Raw genomic sequence first — 22,705 nt, 5'->3', positions numbered from 1 at the left:
ATAAGTGGGCTAAGGAGCTGAACAGACACTTCTCAGAAGATATACATTCGATCAACAAATATATGAAAAATGTTCAACATCTCTAGTAACTAGAGAAATGCAAATCAAAATTACTCTAAGATTTCATCTCACGCCAGTCAGAATGGCAGTTTTCAAGAATACAGACAATGACTGGCGAGGATGTGGGGACAAAGGCACACTCATACATTGTTGGTGGGACTGCAAATTGGTACAACCAATCTAGAAAGCAGTATGGAGATTCCTTAGAAAACCTGAAATGGAACCACCATTTGACCCAGCTATCCTACTCCTTGGTCTATACCCAAGGGCTTAAAATCAGCAGACTACAGGGACACAGCCACATCAATGTTTATAGCAGCTCAATTCACAATAGCTAAACTGTGGAGCCAACCTAGATGCCCTTCAGTGGATGAATAGATAAAAAAAAAATGTGGCGCATATACACAATGCAATTTTACTCAGCATTAAAAGAGAATAAAATCATGGCACTTGCAGGTAAATGGATGGAGTTGGAGTATATTAGGCTAAGTGAAGTAAGCCAATCCCAAAAAACCAAAGGCCATATGTTCTCTTTGATTAAGTGGATGCTGATCCATAATGGGCGGGAGCATGGAAAAAATGGAGGAATTTTGATGGGGCAAAGGGGAGGGAGAGGTCAGGAGGGGTCATAGGGTCAAGGAAGGAAAGATGGTAGAATGAGATGGAGATCATTACCCTAAGTACATGTATGACTGCACATATGGAACAATGCTACACTGTGTACAACCAGAGAAATGAAAATTTGTGCTGCAGTTGTGTACAATGAATCAAAATGCATTCTGCTGTTACATATCCTAATTAAAATAAATAAAATAATTAATAATAATAAAAGACTGAATGAAAACTGTCTAAGATATCTAGGAAAAGGATACTTCTGAAAGAAATGGTACATTTACAGGAAGGTTAACTAGAACTGAGTGAGAGTTGAGAAAAGACCTTGATAAAACTTTCTGGAAACCAATGATATTATATAATTGGACATGTATCTTGGGTGTTCAGGGAAGGAAATTTTGATAGAGCAATTTTTTTTTTTAGTTAGGAAGAGTGTGTTCTTGTGGAAAGTGAAAGAACCTGGGAGAGAAATAAGGGAACAACAAAAAGCAGACATGAAGAGAGGAAGAAACAGGTCTCTACTGGCACTCCCAGGAATAGGATACGGGTCATGATCAATGTCCCTGATTGGTAGAATAGAAATTCCCATCCAAAGAACCTGTACTTCTTGTTGAACTATCTTTCCTTCAACTATAGTTGCGATCTACCCTCAATCTTGAAGCTATACTACCATTATTCAATACAAAGCAGGACACCATTAGTAGGGTTTCACCATTCATTTCTATTTAGATTAATGCTGATAGCAGACCTATAATGACCACATTCAGTTCATTCTTCTGCCCTTTTCTCATTATGGGGTTATTTCCCTCAGTATCATTAGTCATGGACTAGGACAGACATTCCAAATACATTACAAGACTCGTAACTTGCCATGAAGTCAACTGGAGTCTTCTAGATTCAGCCCATGAAATCCTATGGGGCATAGATAACATGTCCTAGTTCCATATTCTCTTTCCTGACCATTTGTTCCTGTTGCAGAGTGTACTGATATATCCTGATTTGCTCTAGAAACCCTTTCCCATAGCTTCCGTTATTCTTGATCTACTCTTCCCAGACCACACTGGTGGTAGTGTGGGCATGGTTGGGTCTTCTCTGACCATCCTCAAAGCAGCCCTGCTAGCTGATGCTGTCTCTTTTGTGGAGGCCCTGTCTCCTTTTGGGTCTAGTGCTTTTTCTCCATAGAAACATTAGATAGATTAACATAGGCAAAATTCAATGACTCAAATTTACTGGAAGAAGAAGGGGGTGTGAAAAGGAGACCTAGATTGTTTCCTGCTGATTTCTGATAAGGGGAGTAGAGTTTAGCCCTTTGTAGACAACCTCGGATGGTTGTTTTAAATAGAATGACCATGACATTCCTAGGGGCAAGATGTTTAGTCAGTACCAATTTCTACAGCATGAGAAGACAAACTAAAATACCCATCTTTTCCAAAAGAACAATCACATATGGTCCCAACTTAATGAAAGGGAATAGGAATTTTGAATAAAGTTAGGGAAAAATCTCCCTGACTCTGAGTGAATCATACATTCTAGAAAGTTGGGAAAAATCTCCCCTAGTCTCTGCCTATGGCTCAGTATTATAAAATAAGAGGGACTTCGAAATGAGATAGCTTGCTTTCTCATGTATAGATAAAGAAATGAAGCCCAGAGAAGCATAGCAAATTGCCCCCAAATCACAGCAGACTGGAGTCTCAGGCCTGAGTGGGATGGGTTTTCCTGCACCTCAGAGCATTGCTGAGACTCTGCACACATTAACTTCTCTGCTTTGTAAATGCCAGCAGTGTTGCCAGAAATGAGATGTTTAAACCAAGGTCATATGTCAACATTTGAAAGGCTTACCTTCACATCTAGCACATGGAGCTCCACCCTCACCAAGTTCTCCTCTTCAGTAAACATTTCGATCCTGTTGACATGGCTGAAGTCAGCTAAAAGTGCCACCAGATTGGTTTTGGTATTTATGACATGGCTTATGCCATACCGTGGCCCAACCAGGAGAGTCACTTCTGAGCGCTTTTCTGCCTGCTGAGAAGAGATGATGACAAAATATTTTAAAACTCACACTTTCTGAAGCACCATGCAAAGTTGAACCTGAGAGCCTGTTTTTATAAGATTATATTTTCTCTTTTTTTAGAGAGAGACAGAATTTTTTAATATTTATTTTTTAGTTTTCAGTGGACACACATCTTTATTTTTATGTGGTGCTGAGAATTGAACCCGGGCTGCATGCATGCCAGGCAAGTGCATTACCACTTGAGCCACATCCCCAGCCCTAAGATTATATTTTCTTTAGAAAGTACGTCTGGGTCACATTGTACTACATCATCTAATGAGAAGAACCAGATATATGATCACATTGAAGCTCTTGTAAATTATATGAATAATATATAAAGAAAATGTTATCATAACACAATAAATTCATAATCACAAAAGGTTTTTTTTTTTTTTTTTAGAAATGAGGTTTGTGGCTTCTCTCTTTTTAGTGTCAAAGAAACTTCTGGCTCAATGATTTAAAAAGCAGCTGTTGTTAGAGCCCTTTGATTCTCCTGTTTCTTCACATTTCTTTTTCTAGGGCATTCTGCAATGGCATTATCTAGTTTAACATTTTTTTTCAGATATTTTCAGACAGTGGTGAAGTCAATTAGAAATGAAGGCTGGAAAAGATTAATAGCTGATTTGCTTTTGCTTCAGGGGCAGCTCATTGAAGACAGCCTCTGCAGTGATATTTTATGGACCTCTATAGCTTCTGATAAAAAGCAAGAAAGCAGAAATTACCACTAACGTTGCCTTGAACACACGGCCCCCATACAGTCGCAGGTCACTGAGGAACTTGAGATAGTGAACCTTGGCTTGTAGTGCAGAGAGCTGAAGAGAGAAAAGAAAACTAACTTGTTGACTCCATTGGGTGTGAGTCCATTTGGGCTAGAGACCGACTAGAAACGAGGGACAAACTAGAAGAACAATTTCTTGCTGGGGAGATGGAATATGACAAGACCCTTCTTTAGGAAGGAGAGTAAATTGCTATGTATTTGGTTTCCTGATGATAGATTGCAACATGACATCAAGATTCAAATCTTAATTCATTTGAGAGAAATGCATGGGGAACTCACGCGTATGGGTATGTGGGCTGAGATGTTTGACAAGTGAGAACAAGTTCATAAAATGTTCCATGGAAACATCTGCCCATTGGGAAGTTTCAAGAGGCGAGTGGTGCTTTCCAATTGCAACTAAGGACAAAGGTGGATTGCACACAAATTCTCCCACAGCACAGGAGACTCACCTGTATGTAGTTTGTGGGAGCTGTTTAGAATACGCACCTGGAATCTATGCAAAGCCTTTTAAACAGGCTCTTACACCTCCCCTCTCAAGTTTCTTCTGGTCTTTGCAAATTTACAGGGAAAATGAACTTTCTGAACTCCAATCATTGTGGAAATGTTTGAACTTGCTATATAAGTCCTTGTTTGGTTAATTCAACTCTGAGAATCTGTTGAGTTTCATGAATGAGTTACAAATGAAATTTTATCCAGATAAAGTTTATCTTTATAAAGACTTAATGTAGGTCCCCACATCATTAAAAAAAGTATTTCGATTAAAAACACGTCCATGTTTCATACTGAATGTGCTAGGAATGTTTATTAAGGGTGAAATTTTCCAAAAAGGCTTAGATGATCTTTCAGTAGCAATGCTCATTAAATTCTGTTTCACTTGAAGGTACTATCCTTTATGTAATTGTTATTTAGTGCCATTTATTATTGTTATGATTATAATTATTATTATTACTATTATTTTGTGGTACTAGGGATTGAACTCAGGGACTCACGCATGCTAGGGAAATGCTCACCACTGAAGTACATTCCCAGCCCTTTTAAAATTTTGATTTTGAGACAGGGTCTTGCTAATTTGCAGAGACTGACCTGTAACTTGTTATCCTCTTGCTTCAGCCTCTCAAGTAACTGAGATTATAAGCATGTGCCACTGTATCTGGCTCACTCATCTTACTTTTTACAAAAACTCAACATGCTTTGCAAATTTTGAAAGCAAGCCACTTGTTATAGAAAAACTTAGCATTATAGAAGGACAGTGATACATACAGAAATGGATAGAACTTATATTAGTTCCTAAATTATTATAAGGTAAATATTTAAAAAAATATCAAATCAATTAGTAGAAATTAGCTTTGGGCAAATCAGAATGGAAATTTTAAAAAAATCTTGACCCAGGGCATTCCACTATATTATTAAAGCTGAATGTTCACTGCGATGGGACAAACATACTCCCATGAACTGTAAGTGAAAGGAGGCTGAGAGTGTGTTGAATCTGATTACACATTAAAAAATGTTATGGGGCAGGGAGAAAGGAATAGAAATAATGTGCCTTAACTAGTAAAATGACTTAGAATCTGATACTAAGATCAAAGAATTATCTACATGGACCATGATATATATGAGAGTCATATAAGTTTCTATAGCCAATATCAATTGGAAAGTGTTCTTAGGTTGTTAGCCTGCTCCCTATTTTATATGCCAATAATTCAAGTCTCCTCTTTCTGGTTATTGGAATCATTTTTTAAAAATTATTTACAAACCATACCTTTCTTTTCTGACCAACAGTATATTTTAAAAAGTCTTCTGTGTTTCTCCTACTTAATAAAAACAAATACAAAAGTTTTAACACTAATGATGAGTGACAGAAATAATTTTATCTTCCTTCTAAAAGTAGGATTTAATCCAATAGTTGTCAGTAGGGGTGATTTTGTTCCCTAGGGCACAATTGGCATTGTACAGAGACACTTTTGTTTGTCACAATTAGGGGAGGGGTGAAAATGGCATCTGGTAGGTAGAGACCACAATGCCCAGGACAGCTTCCCTTCCCCCTGCGACAAAGAATGAACTGTTACAGATATCAATTATGTTACAGTAGATATACCCAGATTTAAAAAGGGCCCCTTTTTGGCTGCTATACATTTAAGCTGGTCTGAACAGTAAGCAAGAACATGAAGGAAATGCAGAATTATCTTACAGCTGTATTGTCTAATCCCAAGGTCTTAGAGGCCATGCAAGGTAGGCTCGTGAATGTACACGTCTCATACAATAAGAGATTTCTAACTTGTAAGAAGTACACAGGTTTCCATAAGGATATTTGTTTTTCATTAGTCTTAGAAAACGTTAATGATTTTTTAAAGTTAGAGTGTTACTGCCTTCTGAAAATATGGTGCTAAGTATTTTATTCATGGGCTAATTTTAAACATTTAAAAAAATGCATGCAAACCTCCCTCTTCAAAATCTATTTTCTATTAAGATGCAAATGTGATACCTTTTTACCCGGTGGTACCAAGTTTTGATTTGCTTTGACAAGGTGTGAAAGTGCTTTCTTTATGTTCTTCTCTTTCATGCTTTGCAGCACAGCAGAGGGAAGAAAAGTCTCTAATCCCCATTCTTTCCTGCAAGAAAAAGCATATCTTTAATTTCACATTCCTGTGATGATTAGTTATCTAAGACAAAATGGCACTCTGATGTTTGTTGGAACAAATGAACTCTTGGTAGGGCAGGGAAGCAACTTTTAATTTACATCCAGGAAACATACTATTTGATCATTAATACATGTGTTTGTATTTTAAAAGAAACATATTCCTTACTCTCCAGAAAGAATGCTAAGAAGGCACATGGGGACCAATGGAAATTGAAGAGGCATTTTGTCCAACCCATTTCTGGAGATTAATTCACATGTCCAAGTTTATTCCTTTAATACCTGTTTCTATCCATTTCTTTGTTTATTCCCATTCTCACATCTCCCTGTCTGCCCACATTTTCTCTCTTTCTCCTTCTTCTCTTAGAAGAATGGCTGCAATTTCTTCATGCCCCAAAGCATCTTCTTTGCCATTCTCCCTCATCAGTGGCTCATTTTCTAGAAACTCACAGTTCTTTTATCCCAGTCAATTCATGTGTAACTCCTTCCATCAATATCTCTTATGCAGGGGGCAGGTTATGACCCTCAAGTATGTCAGTACTTATAGGAAGTATACATCTATCATGGATATGGATATATAAGAAAAAAGGCAGCACATAGGACTGGGTAAATATATTTTTGGCCAAACCCCCAGCAATCGTTAAATCCTCTTCTAAAAAGGTTCCATATTTGAATGCTTAGAAACCTATACTGATTGTTTGTGGGCCCAACCAGTGTCATCTAAATTATAAAGAGCTTCAAGAAGATTCTGTTATTTCTTCCTTTCCAGATCCTCTCTGAAGAAGGGTAAGAAGAAATCAGCATACCTCAGTAATGCAACTCCATCAGTGTTTACGGCAGCTCAATTCACAACAGCTAAGCTATGGAGGCAACCTAGGTGCCCTTCCATAGATGAATGGATGAAGAAAATGTTGGATATATACACAATGGAATATTACTCAGTCGTAAAGAAGAATAAAATTATGTCATTTTCTGGTAAATGAATGGAACTGAAGACTATCATCCTAAGTGAAATAAGCTCATCTCTAAAATCAAAGTTTGAATGTTTTCTCTGATATGCAGAAGCTAATTTAAAATAAGAGGGGATAAAAGACCAGAATAGAAGTAAGATCAGAGGAGTAGAAAAAGGGGAATGAAGGGAAGAGAGAAGGAATGGCATAGGAAAAGTGAGTAGAGTGAATCTGACTTTACTTTCACATGTACATATAGGAATATAGCACAGTGACTCTCACCCTCACATAAGACACTAGTTAGAAAAAAAGTTGTAATTAAATAGCACAAAGATAGGTAGATTTATTGTCATGTATAACTAAAAAGAACCAATAAAAATAGAAAAAAACCAACTTTCCCCCAGTTGACCATTCATGTTCTTTGTTAAAGATGCAATTATTTGTGATCACTATATTTTTTCTTCTTCCTCAACTTGTACTTATTATTTTAATTCATTATTTGGTACTCTTGTGAGTGACCTTTTAGTTCTACTTTTATCATTAATTAATTAATTTACTTTGGTACTGGGGATGGAACTCAGGGCTTCATGCATGCTAGATAAGTACTCTACCACTGAGCTATAGCCCCAGCCTGGAATTATTACTTTAAATAACTACTTTTCATATCTTCATGTCTTATCTTTACAATCAGACCACAAGTTCCTTGATGCTCAATGAATATTTGTTGAATAAAGGAATTGATGATGACACTATTGTAGAATCTGCAAGATTCTTAGTCAAGCTAGTTATCTCTGAGAGGTTTTTGACTCTACAACCTGGGAAAATGTTCAACCTGAGAAAATGTGGCTACAAGAGAGTAGGAACAGAAATGCATCTTAATTGTGTGAAGATCTGCTCAGGTTGTGCAGGTCACCTTTTCAAATGGCAGCCAGTTTCATTCGTCTCTAAGAACTTCAGAAAGGGGAGTGGAAAAAGGTGTGAATATGTCCAGCTGCGTTTGAGACCTCTCTGTGAGCTGTACCTCTCTCAGGCTACAGTCACTGCAGGTGTGTGGCAAGGGAAAAAGAGAGAAACCATCTGGGAGGAGTGGGTTGAGACTCTAACTGAATATGAGGGTTTGTCTCTAGGCATCAATGGGTGAATTCAGAGTTGCCAGAACAGTAGCACTGAAGACAGAAAATTGGAGTTCAAATACTTTCCAACACAAGTTCATGAGAAAAGCCATTTTCCCCCCAGGTGGGTTAACCTGGCATCATGTTATTTTATAGGCAGCCCATGGGAGGCTTCTTTGGAAGGTGAGATTATTGTTAGTTTGTCCATCTCTTAGAGGTGGGGACAGGGAGAAATTCAAGGCAACTTTAAACGTTACATGGAGATGGGGTTTTGGCCTGGTCATGAACTCTGAAATATGAGTGTTCCAGTTTCTTAGCATAAAGAACTGCCAGCACGAAGTAAGTTGGGGTTGATTTAGGCTTTTGAATCACCTCCAGGGAGACACAGAGCTCCCTTTTAAAGGATGACCCTTGAATATACTCACTTATATAGACTCATCAACTGAGGGCAATACACACTGTCTTTTTTCTAAGACAAGGGGATCTTCCCTGGCTGAAGAAGTCTATGGAAGCAGTTGAGTGGAAGACTAAGCAAGAGAAGGCATTCATAACAAGATATGATTCACAAAGTAAAGTTGGTTTGGGGCATCCTTTCAACCTCAGTTTTCACTACAAATACCATGCTTCCCAATTATGGCATTACTTTTTTTTAAAAAAATTATTTATTTGTAGATGAATACACAGTATATTTATTTATTTTTATGTGGTACTGAGGATCAAACCCAGTGCCTCACATGTGTAAGGCAAGCTCTTTACCACTGAGCTACAGCCCCAGCCCAGCATTACTTTTGATACTGCATTTTGACCATCTCAAGTGATCTCAGGTTATGCAGACACTTTGTAAACACAGGTGCCTCAAGCCATCATGCAAACTGTTGCACAACAAAGGGTCCCCTTGCCCCTTCCAGTGAATGGCCCTGTGACTTGGGCAAATTACATAATCATTCTATGCCTCAGTTTGCTCATCTCTAAAATGAACCTAAAATCCCACTGCAACTATAGGGACATTGTGAGAATTAAACAAGTTAATGCTTGAAAGGCACTGAGATTAAACTTGACTTGGAACCAAATCCTTTTAGGAATTTTTAAGTGTACACTTCATTTTAAATGTGACCCTCATTTTAACTACAATTTTTAAAGACAGATTATGTAAGTAATGGATCTCTTCCACTACATCAGGGACATGATATTCATACATTTGCCTCTGGTTAACAAATGCTCTGCTACAAGCAAGATCAATTTTGGAAATAAAGATCAAAAATACACTGAGGTGTTAAGGAGGCAGCGTCTCTGTCTCTGAAATGACGCTGAGAGCCAACACTTACTCGATGTATTTGAGCGATATTTTCTGCGTCTGCTTGGTGGTAACTGTTGCGATGTACATTTGTAAGGCGGCCAGCCGCAGGGCTATGTCGTATTTCAGCTCCGGCCCAAATCGCTCCTGAACCACATCGTTACAGCTCTGCGAAGAGACCAGCAGAGGGCGCAGCTCGTCAGAGAATGGGCCGCCCCGCTTTGCCTTAGAGGAACAGGTGACACGCATTTCCCCCAGCATTTTCAACCTTCACTTCAAAGGCAAGGAGGCTAAAAGTGGAAACATTTCCACCGTGCTGCTTGGAACCGCGTCAGTATTTAACTGCACGCACAAACACAGAGACCACACAAAACATTTAACATTCATCGACAAGCTGTTATTTAAATATTTAGCTTTTTGTAAAAATAATTAGGATTTTAGGAATGAAATTTCCAAACACAGGTGCTGCAGCTGAACACTTGAAGCACTGATAGCATAATATGGCTTTTGGAGTTAGGCTGTCAGAGTTGGAATTCTAGGCTCCTAATTTGTTCTTCCATTTCCTAGGGGGTGTGAACTCGGGCAAGTGTCCCCTCTTATAAAGTGGGGGAAAAGCATCAAGAGTCATAGGGTTGTGTTGAGGATTACTTACCTAAGTTAATGTAAAGCCATTAGAACTTAGCTGGTAAGCTGTGAACGCTGTTACAGATTAACTACTGTCATCAACAACATTCCTCCCTGCCTTCTCTCTTTCTGTCAATCCAGAGCAGCTTCAGGGAGGCAGAATTAGTAAGGTGACTGGGTTGGCAGCTCTGGACTTCTACCCAACTGTTCTGCAGTCCCAGCTTTGCCAATGGCTACCTGTGTGTGAAACCTTGCCCTGTTAGCGTGTATGCCTGTGGCTTCAGTTAACTCATCTATGCAATGGGGATTCACACCAACTGCCTCATGGGAGCAGTTCAAGCATTCAATATGTGTCCACTGGCACACTCTAAAGGGCAGTTATTCAAATTTTCCATTCATTTGAATGCCCTGCTACTTCAAAAGTGTAACTCTGTGGGAGTCATTCCACATCTCCAGGTGTTAGTTTGTACATCTGTAAAATGGAGAACACCTAACTCATAGGATCTGTTGTAAAGATCAAATTAAAGGGTGACTGAGAGTGTGTTATCAAGTGCAAAGTCCTGTATGACCACAAGACTTGGATCTTAAAAGAGTAGGGTTCTCATTCATTAGGAACAAAGCAGTGAGCTAAATGTTGACCAAATCACAGCATTGCTTAAGTATGATTTGCATATGTTTACTTATTTTTGTTATGGGAACCTGGGTTCTTGTGCTAAAGAATATATTTAACCCTTTTTAAAACATCCTTCTTTTCCTTATTCTTTGCCTTGTCCCAAAAGGATTTCAAATGGAAACCTACATCAGGAGTTGTTTGTCTCCTCTCAAGAGAAGCACATTTTAATCACTTCATATATTGATTTTTTTTTTTTGAGAGAGAGAGAGAGAGAGAGAGAGAGAGATGGATTTAATATTTATTTTTAGTTTTCGGCAGACACAACATCTCTGTTTGTATGTGGTGCTGAGGATCGAACCCGGGCCGCACGCATGCCAGGCGAGCGTGCTACCGCTTGAGCCACATCCCCAGCCCCTTATATATTGATTTTACTACAATGGGAACCTGTACCACTATATGGCTTCCGCATACAATGTTGACACCTTGCATACTTAACCCATGCTGTGCTGGCCCTGTATGCTGCACACTCTATCCACCTGTGATGTATGCATGTCCTCTGGCCTGTTGCTTTACTGTTAAGTGTGAACCCACATTTTGTTACCCTTCCACCCTTAGTGTGTTCTTTGACCTTTGTTTCCTGATAAAATCTTAAATCTACCTGGAATGCAGGGGACCCCTTGTTGGAAGGGGGTCTGTCATGAGACAAAAGCAAGGAAGTTTAAGTTAGGGAAGTCCCTGAAAGCAATCCCAAGGTACCTTTTTTTTTTGGTACCAGGGATTGAATCCAAGGGTGTTTGACTACTGAACCACATCCTTAGCCTGTTTAATGTTTTGTTTTGAGACAGCATCTTGCTAAGTTGCTTCAGGCCTCCCTAAGTTGCTGAGGCTGGCTTTGAACTTGCAATCTTCCTGCCTTAGCCTCCCAGGTCACTGGGATTACAGGTATGCACTACCTAGTCTGACTGCTATTTTGTTTTGCTAGATTGGGTTTACCAATTATTTCCAAGTGCTCAGGATTGTTCCTATGGGGTCCAAGGGAGTAACAGACTAGATAGGGTCATTTTACAGAGTCCCATGAAAGATAGGAATAAGGAAACCACTTGGCACAGTGCCAGGTGCGTGAAGAATTTTTTTTTTTAGATAAACCATTTGATAAATCACTTTCTTCAATGACTGCTATCGCATAATAGATCTGAAGCAGATGATTTTTGTACAGAATCCAGAGTCGAAATCTTAGGTTTGATGCCAGGCTATGTCAGCTACTAATCAAATGACCTCGAAAATGGCATTTCATTTTTCTTGAGTCTCAATTTTCTTATGTGAAAAATGGTCAAACTTTCAACAACTAACTTGAGAATTAACAATTAAATCACAAGGCTGTCATGATGCCTGTGAGAATGCTTAATAGTGGAACATGCTTTATAAAAAATGATTCATCACTATTACTTCTCCCAAGAGTTGTGGCTGGGATCATTTTCCCCATCCCTGTTTTACCCTGTATTTAACCAGACTTTTGGGTGATTTTTTTTGACAAGGTAGTTAGTCAATTATATAAATAGTTCAGAGGGATCCTTGAGAATTATTGTGAAATCTGAATTTTTTACATACACACACACACACACACACACACACACACACACACACACGTGTGTGTGTGTGTATCATTCTTTTTATTACTCTCAAGTATATTACTTAAAATACAGTTACAAAAGTGAATGGCAATCACTGTTTTGCTAAATAGAGGTCTTTGGGCCTATGAAATGTTCATTTGTAATTAATGTTAGGTGTTAAAAAGTAAACCAATGCTATTACAGTGTTTGAAAACATTTTGGAGCTTCTTAGGTCACATCTTGTTTACTAATTGGTGTACCAATCTTTTTCTTAATACATAGGAGACAGGAAAACGTCAGCATAGCCCATCATAATTATGAATTAGAATAATCTGGATTAATAGTTTATTGTTATACACATGCTAAAATCTGTTAAAGGTCTTAAGGCCCATTAATAACTAGGAGATTCATAGATATCATCACTCTCTGAATCTGTTTTCATCAGCATGCCTCAACTAGTCAATGGTGACTATTCTTGTTAGGAGACTGCTAAATAAAATTGATTTTGTTTTTCTATAGTGACATACATTGTTTCTGCTTATTCTTTGATTCTCTAGGTTAATTTCATTGCACCTTTTTAGTATCTTAAAATCAACATCACACAGGCACCACTTTGCAAACCTGTTTTCTTATATCAGACAGATATGTTATTTTAGATACACCACACATTCTGTGATATGGGCATTTCAACGTAGAGAGTCTGAGGCAAAGAAAGTTTCATTTCCTATTCTCAGTGGAGGATATATAAGATGATAACAGCTTTATTGTGGTCTCTATTGCCTACCATATATGGTTATCCATCTCCCCTGCTGGCTACTCCTTGAAGAGGTAGCTAATCTACCACCTACACAGCATAAAGGTGGGAAAGCAGAAACATTAGTCTTTTTCTGCTTGTCCCTAGGCAAGATCTCCAGACAGCTTTTCCCATTCTGAGACAAGTCCCACAGGTATAAAAGATGTGTCTTTTGAGTAAGAAATATCTCCATGCATTAAATTTGAGCAAACACACCTTAATAGAATCAGGTTTAAGGTGTTCCTTGTCTACTTAAGAGGAAACACAAGCATGTTATTCTTTTATAAATAAAATGTACTTGTTGTGTTTAAACAGAAGTAGAGTCAAATGGATTTAAAGCACCATCCTGCAATAAGGATGCATGTATAACTATAGAAAAAAATCATCAAATGTATCTGTCTATAGCTACAGCGTGACTGGCACCTGTAACTACTTATTTGCAACTAATGAGCTAATAAATGAAGCACGTGGTCTTAACTGGAGTGGTGGGCCCTGTGTTGGTTCTCAGCAGGAATATGGGGAAGATGCAGTAATGGATCAGCTGAGAATCAGGCTTTGTTTCATGCAGTCATGTCTGGGTTCCCTGGCCTGTTAGGGAACAGGGGGCATCGTTGACAAGTAAAGGGTTCAGGTGACCAAGTTTAACATTTAAAAACTTAAAACATGACAGTCTCACTGTTTTGAGTGGAAAATCCAGAATACATTTTTTTCTTGATAAACAGAGTATGAACTGAACAGGATTTGATGCATCCTAAGTGTTCAGGGTCATCTTCATGAATATCAATCATCGTATTGAGCCATAAATACCACAGTCTCTTCTAAAGACCACTGAGGTAGTGAAAGTTTAACTGGCCTTACCCTGAGGGCTCCCATGTGCTAGAATGTTCTCCTTCTTTTATTTTCTGACTTCATTTCTGATCTCTAGGGCTTATTATCACTTTACTTTATGTGATAATTTCTAACTTGTAAAATCTATCTTGTCTATCTCTCTTCTACGTTCTCTCTTCTCCCTATCCAACTTTTGAGGATTCCAAAAGCTTTGAAATACATCCAATACATGTACACCAACTACTCAGAGTTAACAAACGTTTGTTTGTTATTGGAAATTTAAGTGAGAGTAATAGGATATGGTTATAGAAAAATATAGAATCATCTCCTAAATATCAAATTGAGTAAATTTCTTTTGGGACAAACTGTGCCAGATACTCATTCCTGGAAGTTTTTGCTTTTGGGAGAATTATATCCTAGAATCAAATATCAGATAGATGGTCTGGAAAGGATATTATTTTCTTAAAGTTCTTTTAACTGAAAACTAATAATTCCAGTATAATGAATATCACAATATTTCAGAGCAATCTAAGCACCAAATAAGTGCATGAGTAGATACATAAATAAAGGAGAAGGGAAAAATATTTCTTACAGTAACATGCAAATTAATAGATGAAGAAGAAATTATGGAATTAGGCACATCATTTTCTACCATTATAATATTAATAGATTCAGGAAAGAATCATCAATTAATACTAAAATAGTGGGTAAAAATTTGATGAAATACAGGATAATAAGAGTTGCACAGTGACTCCACAAATTAGTTATTAATTACAAAAGAAAAAGTAGTAAATTTGGGAAGGAAAATTTTTAGAATACCATCTAAGAGTGAGACTTGATAATAAGGGGATAAACCGCCATCATGTGCTTCCTGAAGTGATGCATTGAAGAGGACACAGTCACTCATCTTATTCTTTCCAAAATATATAACCTCAATGTAATCATAAAAACATACCAGAGAAGCCAAAGTTGATAGATTTCTACAAATATCTGATCAGTACACCTCAAGACTCTCAAGGTCATAAAAGTCAAAGAATGGCTAAGGAATGTTCCAGAGATAGGGAGATTAGAGAGAAATGACAACTAGATGCAAAATGAGATCCTGCTGTGAATTTTGATCCAAATAAAAATTGATATAAAGAACCTTTGGGGGACAATAGGCATAATTTGGATACAAACTACAGATGAGATAATGGAAATAACATCAATGTTAAATTTCTTGATTTTGTGAATTGTACAATGATCATATAAAAAATAATTTAGGTTACTAGAAATTGTACACTGTATTTAGAAGTAAACACACTTGATTTTGGTAACTACCTTTCATGTCATTTAGAAAAAAAAAAACGTGTGTGTATTTTCCTATGGAGACAGAGACAGGGAACATACACCCACACTAATAAATATGGTAAAATGTTAATCATTGCTGAACCTGAGTGGAAAATATAGATGACTACTTTTACAACTTTTTAAGATGAAGACTAACAGGAAAAGAATTCCCCAAAAATAACTCAAGGAGAAAAAGTTAATTTATCCCACAACCTTTGTATAAACCATGCTAAATTTTTCACATACCTGAACATAGAGATACTCAAAAGCAACTGGATCTCTCCTTAACAGGTCAATTGGATCCTTTGGGACAAAGCTAATTCGGAAAAGACACCTCATCTTATGGGAACAGGGCCTCTGTGTCACCTGAAGAATAAACCCATTACACAAGAACCTTTCAGTGCCATCTGAGAGATGACTGAGGGACAGAGAAGCAAAGTTAACTTTCTTTCCACACTAAAGTAGTCAAAAGTTCTTTTAGTATTTATCATGGATACTCATTCCCTGAAAACTGCATCTTACCTTGTGACTTAGGTTGGGTTTCCCAGAAGCAGGCCTGGAGATGAGGGCTTCCATGCAAGGGACTTATTAAGGAACTGATCCCAGGAGAGCCCAGTATATGGGGGTGGGGGGGAAGCAGGTCAAGATAGGAGAAAATATAGTCCTTTGTAGGATCATACGAATTCAAACAAATATTTACATTAAACCAATTTTTACCCCACTCAGAAATTGTAATAATTACATCACATTGATTTCAAAGAAATGTAGTTGGTTTGTTTCAGGATATTTAAATAAATTTTCTTAAGTTTTGGTTACCTAGTACCAGAAGAGATTTTTTTAAAAAATCTTTATTCAATAAATCAGCATGACACATTCCTTGAAGCCTATGAAGTAGACATAAGTTTAGAGAAAAAGTATAAATGGTAAGATAGAGTTGTGGGGCTTTTGTTAGACTCATAGTAACTGGCTATCTCTCTGCATCCCCTTGTAACTTTTTGCTACAGGCTAAAAGCTATTTCCTGCAAATACCTGTGACCATCTGACAGCACAAGGAAAACCTGAATAACTAGGGAGTTACCTATCCTCAGATGCAGCTCACCAACAATAGCAGGCCATACAGTGGTGGACAAATGCCCCAGCTACCTCACCCATTGGGTGGGATACTTCTGACATGTATTTTACACTCTCTCCCATAGTTCCCCAGTTGGGGTGAGTTGTCTGCAGTAGAAACTGATTTGATGATATAGTCCTTATCGACTTCCCAATTGTTTCCATTCCCTTCCTCATTCCTCCTCCAGAATTTCCCAAGATCTCCTTCTAAATAAACCACATGCACTCCAATTCTTGTTAAGCTCTGCTTCTCGGATGCAGATATTGAGCTTCCAGTTGATGGATTCTGTATATCAGGGATTGTTACTTTATAATAAGGCACAAAATAGTTCAATTTCCAAGAATGCTTTAGCATAGGTCAAAATAATAAACAATCATTAGAAACGATTTAATATATGTATGGGTTGATTTAAATCTGATATAAATAATAGGTCAAGTTTTGAGAAGAATATAAACCAACACAAATGACAACTTTCCAATTCATTACCCCCAATTGGACTAAATCAAGAGAATCAGGGATTATTTGCAGGACTCAATGTGTGGGAAACCAGTTTTTAATTATGACACAAACAAGAAGCACTTTAGTATGGTGGTACTTTCTGTCCATCCATCTATCTGGTGGTATCTTGATACTTCAGCTCCTGGTATCCTCTCATTACCTCTCTCTAAAGTTCCATCATCACTGAACTCTTGCATGTAAGAGGAATTTGTTGAAATTTCTTGGATATTCAACAAAGGACTCCTCTTGTGTGGAATTACAGACAAATGAGGATGCTATGCTGAATTCATCAGCCAAGCAGTCTGCTTGTCTCCCCAGAGAACAGATGGGGGTGGCATCTTGGTAACCAGGAACTGGGACACATTGGTAGATCACATATTTATAGCGGGCAGGACTGGGGCATAGATTTTAGGCTTCCCAAAATAATTTTAATTATGTATCCAAAATTTAAGACAACTAAATTTGATTTTTACTTAATGTTCATAATCTCAGAAATCATTTCTTTTTAATGATTTCAAGAGATCAATGATCAAAATAGGGGAACAAGTCATTGTAATAATATAAAATATAATTCTACAGAGCTGTATTGCCAACAAGTAGCTGCTGAGTCTTTGATGAGTCTGTTTGGGAGATCAACTGGTGGTCCATGAAAGATTGATAAAAAGGGAATCATCCTTCTTGAGGGGTAAAATGCCTCCTGAATGCCAGCGGTCCCTTCAGTGAGAACACAGGGGATGCAGTTACTACATTGAAAGGATTAAAGGAAGGCACATTCTGAGACTACAAGCTTGGCTCTGCTCTTACCAGCAACATCAACACTTGAGAGTATAATTTCACAGACCTGAGTAAGTGTCTCCTGTTCATGAAGTAAGAGCAGCTTGGTGCCAGCCCCTTCCGTCCTCTGCTCCAGCATGAGGGAGAAGTGCTCGATGCCTTTGATGGAGAGCTTCTCTTGAAGGGTTAAGATGACATCCTTACAGAGGAAATAATGACATAATGAGATCAAAATCAAAGGTGCCCCTTTTTGGAGTCTATCATGACTGGAAAGTGTTATATTTTTAGGCTTTACATCTTGAAATTGCATATCTTTGGTTGATTCTGAAATTTAATGCTTCAAAAAAGTACACAAGTGAGGCCTTCCTTCTCTTAGCCTTTTCCTGGTCTCCCAAGTACCCAACATCTTTATGGAGTTCAAGACCTAGAGGTACTTAGCTGTAGGAGGAGCTTACCTACCAAGTCGTGTCTTAAATTAGAAAGGGTGTCAATAGATGGTGTAATGTAGTTAGTTCAAATCTTCTTCTATATGAAGTAGTTATAAAACCAGCTTTGAAAGTGGTCTACTTCAGGGGTATAGCCTGAATGCCAAATCTACCACTTGTTTTTGTAAATAAAGTTTTACTGGGACACAGCCATGACTATTTCTTTGTTATCTATACTGCTTTCACCCACCATATCAACAGAGTTGAGTAATAGCTCATGAAGCTTGAAATATTTGTTATCTGGCCCTTTACAGAATGAGCTGGCACCTGGTCTACCTTTCTGCACAAGGAATATGGAAAGGGTGAGGAAAATAGACTTTGGAGATAGTCTGGTTTCTTTTTTAAAAATATTTTTTAGTTGTAGTTGGAAACAATATCTTTATTCATTTTTATGTGGTGCTGAGGATTGAACCCAGTGCCTCACACGTACGAGGCGGGTGCTCTACCTCTGAGCTATGGCCCCAGCCTGAAGATAGTCTGCTTTCTAATTGCAGCTCTACTTCTTATTAGCTGTGCATCTTTGGGCAAGTTTTTAAATTTATAAGTATCTTAGTCTCCCTATCTATAATCTGGGGATGATTATAATGACTTCCTTGGAATGGATATGAGAATTAAATGAGTTCATATGTAGAACACATTTATTAAAACACTGTTTGGCACAGAGTTAGGGCACCATAATTGTATACATTTATTTTACATCTCTGTGGAAGGGGGAATGGACAAGCTCTGTCAGTAATCATTTGTAATATTAATCATTTATGATCAGAAAGGTGTTCCATATAGAAATATACACACATTTGCTGCAAGGCAAAAATGAATCTTTTCAATCTTTATTTTTTTTTCATGTTGTTGAAAATTAGGAAATTATCCCTCATCAAGAAAACTTATATTCAGATGCTAAATTCCTGTATAGCAGCTGTTCTCAACCAGAGAAAATATTGTCCCATAGTAACATTTGGAAATTTCTGGAGACATTTTTTGGTTGTCACAATTGGGCTGAGGATGCTAATGGAATCAAGTGTATAGAGACCAGGAATGCTTCTAAACATCTTATAATGCACAGGACAGTCCTATAGCAAAGAAATATCTAGTTTAAAATCCCAACAGTGTCAAGATAGAGAAACCTGTCATACATAAAGTTTTCTTTTACTGACTTTTCTGATGTTTGATTCTTCTCTGTGGCCCTTTTAAAATTTCTCCAGGCCCTCTTAAAACAAAATTCCCATATCCAAATAAATATGAAATAACACATCCCAATACTATTATAACTATAATGCACCAAAAAAATATGGAAAAAATCCCTATATCCACCATATGCCCCAAACAAAAACTGTTCAGTAGAAATGCCTTGACTATGCTGAATTTCACCAAAAAAGTTTCTGCTTCATAATTTCTGCACAAGACTCAGTAAAGAGAAAAACAAAACCAGCCTTTCTTTGTACGGCAACATATACTTTATAAAACTATCTCCCCAACCACTAGGGAGGACACTAAAAATTGATAGCTATAGTTTTTTCCTAATATAACTCTGTAGCAAGAATTTTGGCAATTTTTATTAAACAGTGTTATATTCCTTTCATAACTGTACTATTTCTATTTTACGCCTACTAGCCACTGTCTATTGTGATAATAAAGCTGTTAGGTGCAAGATAAGATAAGTTTGATTTGATGTGAACTCTGCATTGCTCCCTGTCTTCTCATTGTCATCGGCAGTCCTTGGGGAGATCTAACTCAGTCTAGTGTGGGTTCCTATAATAAAGATACCAGAGGGAATTAACAACAGAGCTTTCTTAAATTTAGATTTGTTTCTGTTAAGATATCCATCAAAGTCTTTACCTATAGCTTCAGGTGGGGTAGGGATTTCAGTGGCAAGGAACTGACTTGTTGGTAACCAAAAAAGGCCATGGTATTAGAGTTGTAATATATAGCTATATGGGTTACTTTAGGGGTCTGCAAACCATGGCCCTTGGGCCCAATCAGGACATACCCATTTGTTCACATATCATCTCTGCATTAACAGATTAACCTTGCCTAAACATAGATGTGGCCCTTTGCTTCCATTCATGGGAAGTAACTTCTCAATCTTTGGAATGTCCTGCCTGACAGGAGTATTTCTGTTTAACCTGGGCCCTGGGCTATACCACTTGATCTATGCTAACAACTGTATTTATGGTAGGGGCCTTTGGCCATGCAATAACAGCTTGACCTCTTGAAGGGCTGGACATTAAGGTCACCCAGGTTTGTTTACATGGCCAACCCCCAATAAAAACTCTGGACACCAAGGTTCAGGTGAGCTTCATTGGTTGACAGTACTTCGTGCACATTGTCACACATAATTTCTGGAATAATAGAGCATTGTGAGCATGAATCCATTAGGGGATAACACCTGGAAGCTCTCTCAATCCTTTAAGTGAAATACTAAACCTGAGGTGGTCTTGAGGATTTCCCAAACCTACCTGTCTATGGCTATTTTCCTTATGCAAAGACAGAATTGAATAGTTGAACAATCAAATGAGTCACAAAGCCTAAAATATTTATTATTTTGCCTTTTGCAGGAAAAATTTGTCAATCAATAATAAGATTAACATCACACTATAAATTGGTATTGAATAGGAAAGAGGAAAATTACTTTTTCAGTGATCACCATTTAAAATTAGCAGTCTTGTATGACGGAAGTTAAAATCAATTGGAATGATTGAAAGATGACTTAATGCTCCAACATCAATCTACTAATATTGTCTATTCTATTGCCTACTAAATAATGACGTGTTTAAAGCAATTTGAGACAAGCTGCTTGCTGGTATCATGACAATAAAAATTCAAAGTGAGCCTTTTCAGAAATCCTTCCACATGTGAGGTCTATGCTGATTAATTTAAAAAAAATAGAATTAGGGATTGACTACTGACAGACATTTTTAAACCAGAGTCGATATTCTCTTGATAGAGTATTGTACAGATTATCATTAGGCAGTTTTGCATCTCCATAAAATCTTTTTTACTGTGCCATTTGAAGAAAGCCTATTTTAGGCTGATGAAGCATTAGGGAGCAATCCATTTATGAACACACTTTTGTCCAATAATAAAAAAAGAATATGCATTTTTCTTTTCCAGGAAGGAAACATGAGGAAAAATAGGTGTACACTTTGCTATAATAGCTATTATGTAAAATTCACCCGTGGCTCTGAAATCATAGGATTGCTTTGTGACACTTCCTTTCTACCACTTCTCCTAAGAAGCATGCTTCATTTCTGACTTTTTATGCATTATTCCCATGAAATTGGTTACAGCAATTAAAAGTAACTGTAATCTTTACATTATTCTACCCCTTGTTTTTGCTGGACACCAAAGTAGCAGATATTCAATTAGCAGCTAACATCTTAATCTTCTTGGTGGCTGACATTACTGAGAAATCATGCTGGCTTTTGGGCAGGGTGCCAAACCTTCTTGGTGACAGTCACACTATTTTAATTAATCTGCAGTTGCATTAAAATGACTAGCCTTAGTGTTTCTTCATTGGGAGCATATTACATTGTTTCACAACAACAAGGAGGTTTAAAAAAAGAGCAGAACCTTCTTAGTTTAAGCTTTTTGTTTTTGTTTGATTTTAAATATTCATGGGGGCTGGGGTTATGTCTCAGTGGTAGAGCGCTCACCTTGCAAGTGCAAGGCCCTGGGTTCGATCCCCAGCACCACATAAAAACAAATAAATGAATAAAATAAAGTTATTAAAAAATTAAATATTCATATGTGACCTTATATGGGAGCAAGTAACACATTCATAGGAATAAAGGGATAATTCTGAAAGAAGGTGTTGCTACTCTGGAATTATAGTGTGAATCATTCACTCTGTACCTGGCACTGCCTGGGTACAGATGTTAGTAGGTCATCTTACCTTGATGGAGGTGCTGCAGTCAAAGCGGAATGATTTGGTCTGCCCATTTTCCAGATAGACTTTCAAAACATTTGGCATAAAAAGAAGTGAATTGTCCTTAACAGTTTCCTGTTTAATAACAGAAAAGGGGTGGGAAGGTTGCAGGTCAGTCAAATTAGGAATCTACTCTGGCCAGTGGCAACACATATCTATACAGTCTATTTTAATCACAAAATAAAAAACTGATACTCTTTGGAAAATACAAATAAAAAATAATCCCTTTTTAATTGAGTTTCAGTGTTAGAAAGTACAAGCAAGCCCAGGTTTCTGCAGGGCAGGATGAATTGAACAGAACAAGGACCAGTAGGGATGCTGTGTGATATAATGCTGTTGGTGCCTGGCAGTGGTCATGATGGTGACTCACAAGCATTAATGAGTCTGAAGTGCAAAGTTGTGTGTGAAACTATATTTTACCTCATTTAGGAATGTTCCTCAAACTCAAAAGGAAAAATATAAGGATGGGTTAGTGTGTTAGAGTCAAACATTAATGAACAGATCACAATTTAGAAATACCTTGAAAAGAGATGGCACTTTGAAATACAACCAAAAGAAATGTATGCTTCCAGATGTTTTAATTTGAAGTCATGAGAGAGAGAAAAGAGGGAGGAGGAGGCATGT

The 22,705-nt window shown here is 37.6% G+C and overlaps 1 protein-coding gene across 1 annotated transcript in view; it reads right to left on the bottom strand.

Annotated features, from left to right (window-relative positions):
- Frmpd4 (FERM and PDZ domain containing 4) overlaps positions 1 to 22,705 on the bottom strand; it is a 195,992-nt gene that overhangs the window by 13,062 nt on the left and 160,225 nt on the right. Inside the window, exons 7-13 of the mRNA XM_077107497.1 lie at positions 22,049 to 22,156; positions 17,739 to 17,870; positions 15,535 to 15,654; positions 9,523 to 9,659; positions 5,983 to 6,109; positions 3,445 to 3,534; positions 2,512 to 2,694 (exon numbers count right to left, since the gene is read on the bottom strand). Coding sequence (XP_076963612.1) covers positions 2,512 to 2,694; positions 3,445 to 3,534; positions 5,983 to 6,109; positions 9,523 to 9,659; positions 15,535 to 15,654; positions 17,739 to 17,870; positions 22,049 to 22,156 — 897 coding nt within the window. The remainder of the gene's footprint in view (positions 1 to 2,511; positions 2,695 to 3,444; positions 3,535 to 5,982; positions 6,110 to 9,522; positions 9,660 to 15,534; positions 15,655 to 17,738; positions 17,871 to 22,048; positions 22,157 to 22,705) is intronic.

Source organism: Callospermophilus lateralis, chromosome X, assembly GCF_048772815.1.
Source record: "Callospermophilus lateralis isolate mCalLat2 chromosome X, mCalLat2.hap1, whole genome shotgun sequence".
NCBI lineage: Eukaryota > Metazoa > Chordata > Mammalia > Rodentia > Sciuridae > Callospermophilus > Callospermophilus lateralis.
The sequence above is the reverse complement of the archived record's forward strand: the minus strand, read 5'-3'. Positions and strand labels throughout refer to the sequence as shown.